The 10,417-nt window shown below is 36.6% G+C and overlaps 1 protein-coding gene across 1 annotated transcript; it reads right to left on the bottom strand.

Moving 5' to 3' along the window:
• Positions 1–3,178: 3,178 nt before the first annotated feature.
• LOC103210345 (olfactory receptor 52N4-like) lies at positions 3,179–4,144 on the bottom strand. Its single transcript, XM_007956270.1, has one exon. It carries the CDS (start codon positions 4,142–4,144, stop codon positions 3,179–3,181), a length of 966 nt encoding a protein of 321 aa, XP_007954461.1.
• Positions 4,145–10,417: the final 6,273 nt, after the last annotated feature.

The following is a 10,417-nucleotide window of genomic DNA, read 5'->3' as shown; positions in this document are numbered from 1 at the left end:
ATATATTCACTATCACTACGTAATATTACTAGTGTTAGCCAAGGTAAAAGAAGGTAAAAAAAATACACGGGTGTCATACCATTAGAAATATGAGAGATACAACTGTCACTAATTTCTAATGATATGTGATCTATAAATTCCACTAACAAGACGGACGGTTGAAATTAAAAAGAGGGACAACAGAGTAGCTGGATATCACATCAATTTAGAACAAGCAGTAACGTTATTCTCCGTTGGCACTGATCTAGTAGAAGAGATAATAGAAAAAAATATCACTTCCATAATAGCAACAAAATGCATAACAAACATAAAAATTAAGTACTAAACATTTTTAAAGGTAAATGTATTTATTTATCTTTTAAATTTTTAAAGCCTTTTAAGAAACACACAGGAAGACTTGAACCAATATAGAAATCAAGAAACAAACCAAACTCACTTCCATTGAGTTGATTCCCACTCACAGCAACCTACATTGAGTTTCCGATGCAGTAAGTCTGACGAAGTAGATTGCCATCTTCCTGCTGCAGAGCAGCTGGTGGGTTTAGAATTGCTAGCCTTCTGGAGCTCTGGTAGAATAGTGCCTAAGGCACTTGACTGCTAACCAGAAGGCTGGCAGTTCAAACCCATCAGCCAGTCCTCAGAAGGAAGGTTGTGCAATCTACTTCCGTAGTGATACTGCCTTGGCAACCAAAAGAGGGGTCACTATGAGTCGGGTCGGACTCAACAGCACATAATAACAACAACGACAGCCTTCTGGTTAGCAGTCAAATGCCTTAGGCACTACGCCGTTAGAGCTCCTTGATAAAGAAATAGTATGATAGTTCTTTGAGCTCTTATTGTTTCAAGCACTGAAATTTGTATCTCTCCAAAATATTCATATTTGTAGCAATATCAAATAACAAGTGCATGTAGAGACCACAATGATCTCCATTATGTAGATGAAAAAGCATAGTAATTTAAACACATGTTCAATGTCACTTAATTAGGAAGTAGACTAATTTTAATCAATCTGTTCTAGAGGGCTTGCTCTTAACTTCCATGACATAGTGGCTTTCTGCATATGTTCATGGATAAGATTATAACACACACACACACGTGTGTGTATGTCAAATTCCCACAAATTGCAGTTAATTCATAAATTCATGTAAAAAACAATCTCAATTTCAACTTTCTATAGGATTTAATTGGAATAGAAATGATTTACAAGTAGCCTAGTCAATATTGAAAATGTGGACAGAAATTTATATAGTTATCAATAGCAGATAAATAGATAAATATAGAGAGAAATACAGATGTAGATCCATACAAACCCACATTAGTAAACAAGACATAGTAATAGGAGAGGAGCAGACAATTAGAGAGCTTCAACATACAAACATGGAAACATGATAAACAGTAGAAGATGTTCCACAGAAGAGTTGATCAAGTACTAAATGATGTCTGGAAAAACTGGCTCAATATGCAGAGAAAAATCAAGTTATATCCCTACCTCATACCACCTAAAAAATAGAAATCTTATTCTACTAAAACCTAATTTTGAAACCTAAATATATAAACCTAATATGAGAACAACTGGAAGAATACCATTTTATTAGAGTGTCAAGCAATGCCATACATAAGACTCACAAATTACTTTTAAATGATGGGACCACTCACATTAAAATTTAGGATTTTTGCTAAAATAAACACTTTCTAAATATTCATAGTTTCTTTTCTTCTGCCATATATATAACTATAGATATGGATACAGATAGATAAATATATTATATGACAGAAAAAGAGAAACTATGAAATGAGGTTGTAAGGAGCGTTAAGCAAGTATACAGAAAAATAGGAAATGCGTAGTGTTATGAAATAAGAAATGAGAGGATTTCAAGACATCAGGAAAAATTAATTACATTCATATTCATGAGAGGTAGTGTTAGATGAGATTAGAGAATGATCTATTTGATTTGTTTACATAGCACTGAAGAAATTGTCATAAGCAATTTCAGGTCATATTTAGGATAAAAGAAAGACAAACTATAGGGAGAGTCATTTTGGACTGAGAATGTGACTGTTGACAATTAATTATAGATGTTTTGCTGTTAAAGTAAGTAGATAAATGGATGACACATGGAAAGTAATTATATTTTGAGGGACGGGTGGTGGTTTTAGTGGGATTTTAAAATGAAAGAGAGAGTAGAAACAACCTGAAATAATTAAATGTCAATGAGTACACATTAACTGTGTAATCATTGTACACGAGGAAGAATTGTATAATTTCACTAGTTGGACAGAGAAAGATTAAAGTAAAAAATTGTATTTGCTCTAACCCTATTTAATTGATATGATTTCCATGATATTACTACATTACCATTCTCATCAGGCTCCCCTTATTATTAGGTTTTAAGAATCTTTAAAATTAAAGAGAATGTAGAGTTAATTCCTTGAATTTCCTCCTCAAATGGAAAGAAGACAAGATAAGTATTTTTTGCCCTCCTTTCTTTGTGTTCATAAAACAATATTTATTATTACATTTGGTTAGGAGATCTCTCTCTCCAATCAGTGTGTTTTTTGACAATCTTGAAAGGAACTGCACATCCTACTAAATTGTAGGGAAGCATTTTTATTTGGGTCAGACTATGAGAGACATTGTCAGCTAACAAACTCATTTCCGTATTAGCAACCCAAAGGCTGAAACTTTCTTAAACTAAGGATCTCAAGGGATATTTTCTAGCTTCTCCTTCAGGAACACATTATTTAAAAAGGAGAGGAATTTTGGTAATTATGAGGAAAATATTGTACATATTTTACAGAGAAAAATAACAACTGCCTTTTAATCTTGAAATTCCAATTACTATTTTATTTTTGTTGCTGTTTTTGAGAATATATACAGCAAAACATACACCAATTCAACAGTTTCTACATGTGCCATGACGCTGATTACATTCTTCAAGTTGTGTACTGAAAACTTAGAGGATAGTGAGTTTCTGTTAATAAGAGAGGAACAACTCAGAAAATGAAGACATTTAAGGGTAATGCCCCACTAAACACCTTCCATTGTCATGATCAGACAGATTTCTTGGAAAGTCATCATTGGCTCCTGGATAAACAGCAGACATAGGCATTGCTTTCATTCTATTTTATTCCCTTCCCTTCTTGTCCTTTCTCTTCCCTTCCCTGAAAAGTGTTCCTTTTACGTGCTGAGGGATTTGGTGTCCTTAGAACCTGAAAAAATCTGTAGAACACAGTCTCGTATCTGCTTGGTTTTCACTCCATAGACAATAGGGTTCATAGTGGGAGGCAGGAGCAGATAGAGATTGGCTACAATGATGTGGCAAGATGGAGGGATTGTATGGCTTCCAAAACGATTAAAAAAGAAACAGAAGAAAGCTGGACTGTAGGAAAAAACAATAGCACTGATATGGGCAGTGCAGGTGCTAAAGGCCTTCTGCCGAGCATCTGCAGATGAGAGGCTGACCACTGCCCGGAGGATCATGGTATAGGAGATTGTGATGCACAAGATATCAAATCCTCCAATCAAGAAAGCAGCCATGAGGCCATAAACAATGTTGACCTTGATATTTCCACAGGATAACTTGGCTACTGACAGCTGGTCACAGTAGGTATGATGTATTATGTTGCCTCTACAATAGGGCAGGTGGCTGGTGATGAAAATCAAGGGAATAATGAGAAATACTGCTCTTAGAAAAGTGGCAAGCCCAGCCTTTGCAATGACAGGATTGGTGAGGATACTTGAGTAGCGCAAGGGGTAGCAAATAGCCACATAGCGGTCCAGGGCCATAAGCATGAGCACCCCAGACTCCATTCCTGTGAAGGTGTGGATGAAGAACATCTGTACCAGGCATTCATTAAAGCTGATTTCCTGAAGATGGAACCAGAAGATGCAGAGTGCTTTAGGGATTGTACTAGTGCACATGACAATATCAGTTAGCGAAAGCATAGCCAGAAAATAGTACATGGACCTGTGCAAAGAGTCCTCATAGTGGATGAGGTAAAGGAGTCCACAATTGCCTACCATAGCCACAACATACATAGAACAGAATGGAAAGGAAATCCAGATGTGCATGTCCTCCAGTCCTGGGATCCCTTTAAGAATGAATGAGGCTGGGATCACATCCGTTTGGTTCAGCGTTAGCATGCTAAAGATGGTATGATCATAGTGTTAACATGATCAAGATAATATGATCATTAAGTAGCTTCTCAGTTTTTGTTTTTGTTTTCTTAATGCTCTGGTAGTGTAGTGCCTAAGGCATTTGACTGCTAACCAGAAGGCTGGCGGTTCAAATCCACCAGCTACTCCTCAGAAGGAAGGTTGGACAATCTACTTCCTTAGTGATACCGCCTCAGAAACCCAAGGAGAGGTTGCTATGAGTCAGATTCAACTTGACGACAATGAGTTTTTAGAGTTTTAATCCTCCTAGATTAGGAAGAGAAGAGAATCTCAGTCATGGTCCCTCTCTCTTCCTGTCTCTCTATTAAATGGTACATTTTAATATCAAAATGGTACATTTTAATATCAAAACAAACATTATTAAAAACATTTCAGGGAATATTTACTTAAACATAGTTTGAACAAAGTACCTGTTGTTTTTTTAATTCATTAATTTATCAATTTATTCCACAAATACATATTTTGCACTTACTATGTCACAGATAGGACTATTGTTGGTAAAGTGGGGAAAGCATTTGGATGCTAGCTAGAAGGTCAGCAGTTCAAATTCACCAGCTGCTCCATGGGAGGAAGATGAGGCAATCAACTTCTGTAAAGATTTACAGCCTTGGAAAACTAGTGGGGCTCACAATGAATTGGAATCAACTCAATGGCAATGGGTTTATGTCACAGATAAGGAGCCCTGGTGACACAACATTAAGCTGTAGGCTACTAATCCAAAGGTTCAAACCCAACCAGCAGCTCCTTGGGAAAAAATGACTTGAAGATCATCTGCTTTCATAAAGATTTCTAAAAAAAAATAAATAAAACCCACTGCCATGGAGCCAATTCCAACTATTAGTGACCCTATAGAACAGAGCAGAATTGCCTCAGTTTCCAAAGCAGTAAAGTTTTATAGAAGCAGATTACCCCATTTTTCTTCTGTAGAGGGGCTGGTGGGAAACCACCAACCTTTCAGTTTGCAGCTGAACACGTAACTACTGCTCTACCAGGACTCTTTGATGTAAAAATTACAGCCTAGAAACCCTATGGGCAGTTCTACTCACTTGGGATGGCTATGAGTTGAAATCAACTTGATAGCACCCTGTAGCAATAACAATATCACAAGTGCAATCACAGATATTGGGTCTACATTATGTTAAAACAAAAATCATAATTCAATCTTCATAGTTTTGTAATTATATCATGGTTTTTCTGATGTTCTGATGGTGTCATATACATGTAAAAGCTGAACAATGAATAAGAAAGACTGAAGAAGAGTTGATGCATTTGAATTATGGCATTGGGGAAGAATATTGAATGTACTATGAACTGCCAGAAGAATTAACAGATTTGTCTTGGAAGAACAGCAAGAATTCTCCTTGGCTGCAAAGATGGTGAGACTTCATCTCACATATTTTGGACATGTTGTTGTTGTTGTTGTTATGTGCCGTTGAGTCGGACCCAACTCATAGTGACCCTTCCTTGGGTTTCTGAGGCAGTATCACTACGGAAGTAGATTGCCACATCTTCCTTCCGAGGAGTGGCTGGTGGGTTTGAACCGCCAGCCTTCTGGTCAGCAGTCAAGTGCTTTAGGCACTATGCTAGGAATCAATCCCTGGAGAAAGATATCCTCCTTGGTGTGGTAGTTAACATTATGTGTCAACTTGGCTGGGCCTGTTTTTGAGTGGCAGCTGGGTGAGTTATTCCCCATGATGAGACTGGTAATCAAGTCCATGGTGAAATCTACTGTGAGCAGCTGAGTAGTTGCCTTAGGGATATGGTCTGCTTCCTGTATATAAGAAGAAGCATTGCGAAAGGTCTCTGTAGATTTTTTACATGCTTGGACCCTTTATTCAGCAGCCTGCCATGTTCTTTTCAGATCCTAGGACTATTTCTGGACTTGAATTAGTGGCCCACTGTGCTGCTTAATAATCTTGAGACTGTGCCATTTTACTTGTTGACCTTGGATATGCCAGCATAAGCAGCCAGCAGCTGCCTGAGTTAAGAGATGCCTTCAGCTCCAGGATCCAGGAACAAGAAGCAGAGCTGAAGCCCAAAGTTGAAGGACCTTCATCCAGCCCCTAGAACTGGCACTTTGAACTCAGACTTCTAGCCTCCAAAACTATAAGACAATAAATCCCTATTTGTTAAAGGCGCCCATTTGTGGTACATCTGTTAGAGAGGCACTAGAGAGCCAAAGCAGTTGGTGAAATAGAGGGCTAGTGAGAAAGAGGGAGATCCTCAACAAAATGGATTGACACCATGGTTGCAACAATGAGTTCAAACATAGCAGACATCATGAGGATGACACAGAACCAGGCAGTGCTTCATTCTATTGTCTATAGAGTCACTAGGTATTGTGACCAACTCAACAGCACCTAAAGACAACAACTTTTTATAGATATAGCTAATTTATTACTAAAACTGGCTTTATTATTAAATAATAATTTTAGATTCCAACTCAATATATTTGCAAAATTCTCAGAATTGCAAATTTTTACTAAAATGATATAGCATTAACCACAGATTAAATTAGATTTTTTTTTCCTGAAACAACTTTGAAATGATTTCAATACATTATAATTTACTTTCACCAGCAAGAAAAATTGATCAATATTATGTTATAATGTAGGCAAAGATAATGGAATAGTAATATCAACACACAAATATCACCATTAATAAAGTTCAACTTTATGTCATATGTTGTCTATCCTTATCCTCAAATTCCATAGGCAATAAATTGTTTCCTCATTGGACTTCTAAATCTTTAAGATCCATATTCTTCTCTCCATATGACAGTGGATTACTCCAAATAGGCGTTGTTATCTAAAATTGATAAAATGCAATCATAATTAAGTTTTTCTAGAAATTAATCGAGAAAAATCATATCCTATTTTGAAGAACAGGTGGAGGGCAGGTAAGCTGCAAGAGTAATCTGACCATTGGTCTCATGATAAAGAACTATTCCCTAGCTATTTTTGTATTTCCATGTCATGGAGTTGACTCACACCTGACTTCCACCGCTATGCAACTAATGATTCCTTTTGGTTAGGAAAATAACAAATATTCCTAATCATCATGATAAGTTATATCCATTATAGTCTGAGAGTTAGAGAAATAAACATTTTCCAAGAAAGCCCCACCTCACAGTATACTTCTATCTTCAAGCTGAGTGGATGAAACCAAATCTATGTTATTGAGAGTATCATAAGCAATTCACATACATTCAGAGCCTCTCTTCACTCTATATTACAACTACAAAAATAAAAATCTTTTCCCTAACGCTCTTTTGTATGTTCTTTAATACCTGAGTTTCTGGATAGCAAAATGGTGAGCTGAGTGCAATATGGTCCACTGTTCGGGGCCTTGTTCAAAAAACATCACAATTTTAGGATGAATGCACATGCACAATCATCAAACTCTAATTTCTTTGATCTCTGTACTATTGACCTGGACATTTAAAGAGAAATGTTTGTTATATATCCCACAGGACATTGCAGAGCACAGCAGCTGGTGTGGGAATCAAGTTAACCTCTATGGAAAAGAGTGAGAGCTTTCCATTTTTACTGTCCAGAAGGTAATATAAAAATAACCAAATGACTAATTTCTTACATATGTATACTCCTGTGTGTGCGTATGTGTGTATGTGTGTGTGTACAGACACTGCACCCAAGAGGCAGGAAGAGTGGGAGGGAAGCCAGGGATGATAGAGTCACAGGCAGGATCCAGGAAAGGATCCAGGTTTTCCTTGAGGAAATTTATAGTTTTAGTTTTCATCATGAAGTCTTTGATCCATCTGAAATTTTTGTGTGTGGTTTGAGGTACAGATCTGCAAATGGATATCCAGTTTTGCCAGCATCATTTGTTAAACAGACAATCTCTTCCCTATTTAATGGATTTCAAACCTTTTTCAAAGATCGGCTGAACATAGATCAATGGATCTTTTTCTGGGTTCTCAATTCTATTCCACTGGTCTATGTGTCTGTCGTTGTACCAATACCAGATAGCTTTGACTACTGTGGCTGCATAGTAGGTTTTAAGATCCAGGAATGTGAGACCGCCTACATTGTTCATCTTCTTCAATAATGTTTTGCCTATCTGAGGTCTCTTTTCTTTCCATATAAAGTTAATGATTGGTTTTTCCATATCCTTAAAGAATGTTGATGGGATCTGGATTGGCATTACATTGAATATAAAGATTGCTTTGTTAGAATTGACATTTTCACAATGTTCAATCTTCTTATTCACAAGCATGGTATGTTCTTCCATTATCTCTTGAAGTAGTGTTTTATAGTTTTCTTTGTATAGGTCTTTTGTGTCCCTGGTAAGATTTATTCCCAAACATTTTATTTTTTTGGTAGCTATTGTAAATGTCATTGATTTCTTTATTTCTTTTCAGCAATTCCTATGTTGGTGTAGAGGAATCCAACTGATTTTTGGATGTTGATCTTGTATCCTGCCACGATGCTAAATCTCTCAATTAGTTCCAGTAGATTTTTTTACTGAGTCTCTTGGGTTTTCTAGGTATAGGATCATATCATCAGCAAATTAGGATAATTTGACTTCTTCTTTACCCATTTGAATGCCTTTTATTTCCCTTTCTTGCCTTATTGCCCTGGCTAGGACTTCCAATACAATGTTGACCAGAAGTGGTGATAGCGGGCATCCTTGTCTGGTTCCTGTTCACAAGGGGAATTGTTTCAGTCTCTCTCCATTGAGAATAATGTTGACTGTTGGCTTTGCATAGATGCCTTTTATTGTGTTAAGAAATGTCCCTTCTATTCCTATTTTGCTGAGCATTTTCATCAGGAATGGGTGTTGGGTTCCCAGGGTGGTATCTCTACAGAAGTAGATTGCCCAACCTTCCTTCCAAGGAGTGGCGGGTGTGTTGGAATCACCAGCCTTCTGGTTAGCAGTCAGATGCCTTAGGCACTACTCCAACAGTACACATAGGTTATTCCTTTCAATGGTATCCCACATGAATCTTAAGCTTTCTTCATTTTATTTTGATCATTTTTTCTGATCGATCCCTTCCAAAGAAGTATTCAGGTATTTGTCTTCAATCTCATTAATTCTGTCTTCCATTGATTCGATTCTACTCCTTTGCCCTTTCAGTATATTATCTATTTCTGAAAATTTAGTATTAATTTTTTGGATTTCTATCTGTAGATTTTGTATCATTTCTAATATTTTTATATGTTTTGTCACTTTCTTCATGTGTTTTCTTTTGAAATTGTTCTAGGGTTTTGTCTTTGTTTTCCTTAATTTTGCCAGTGTTTTTTTTGATCTGTCTCTCAATCCTTTTACTATACTTGAGTATAATTTCTTTTGAATTCCTTATCAAGGAGTTACAATAGTTCTGCTTCTTCAGGAATGTGTTCTGGGTCTGTATCCTGCCCCCTTGTTTCTATCACTTCATCTTGATTCTTTCTGTGGATTGTGATGGTGTTGTCTCTGAAACATTGTGACATTGTTGTATTTATATTTACTTGCAAGCTTATTTTACATTGAATACTTCCATACCTGTGTTGGTTTCTGGGTTATGTCATCTTGAGTATTAATGGTCGGTTGTTGTTTGCCATTATATGATTGTATGTTGGAGTGATCCACCCAAGATTTTCATTTTCTTTTTGGATGTATCTGAGTAAACAGCATATTGGGTACCTCTTTTTGTTAGTTGGCAGCACTTTTTCACTCACCACTTGTCTCCTGGTGGTTGTAATAAAAAAATGAGAGTGGCTGTACAGATCTCTGTTAATTGTTTGTGAAGAGCAATTAAGGGTGAGTCAGGGTCTTCTTCATGGTCATTTATCATTGGCCAGTTGGTGGAGAAGGAAGTGGTGACTCTCACTCAGTACGTAGAGCTGTAGGAGGCACAGGTATAATTATGTCATATGGGTAAATTTGCTGTCTCCCACTCAGTTAGACAAAAATTATAATAGAAAAATAAATCAAAATGTAAAACAAGAGGACAAAAAACACACCACATGAATACACAGGAAAAATCACCAAAAAGAGATTTGAAAAAAAAAAAAAAAAGAGGAAAGACAATAAAAGAGAAAAAATATTTATGGAAATACTTTAAGAAGCCAAAAGAAATACGCATTAAAAAGGGGGAGGGGGACCTGCAATATCTTGGAAAGGGCAATAAGAGAAAATAGGTTGCGTAGGAGAATAATATAGAAAAAGATGGGAAAAATGCAAAAAGAAAAGCAAGGAATTCGGAGAACCACGAAAAAGAAAAAAAAAAAAAAAAAA

The sequence above is a fragment of the Orycteropus afer genome, unplaced genomic scaffold, assembly GCF_000298275.1.
Source record: "Orycteropus afer afer isolate SDZICR_OR568_19922 unplaced genomic scaffold, OryAfe1.0 scaffold00014, whole genome shotgun sequence".
Taxonomy (NCBI): Eukaryota; Metazoa; Chordata; class Mammalia; order Tubulidentata; family Orycteropodidae; genus Orycteropus; species Orycteropus afer.
Note: the sequence above shows the minus strand (reverse complement) of the source record. Positions and strands in the feature narration are given on the sequence as shown.

Bases quoted from the DNA above. Each gene is read 5' to 3' on its own strand.
- LOC103210345 (XM_007956270.1), bottom strand. From the start codon at position 4,144: ATGCTAACGCTGAACCAAACGGATGTGATCCCAGCCTCATTCATTCTT.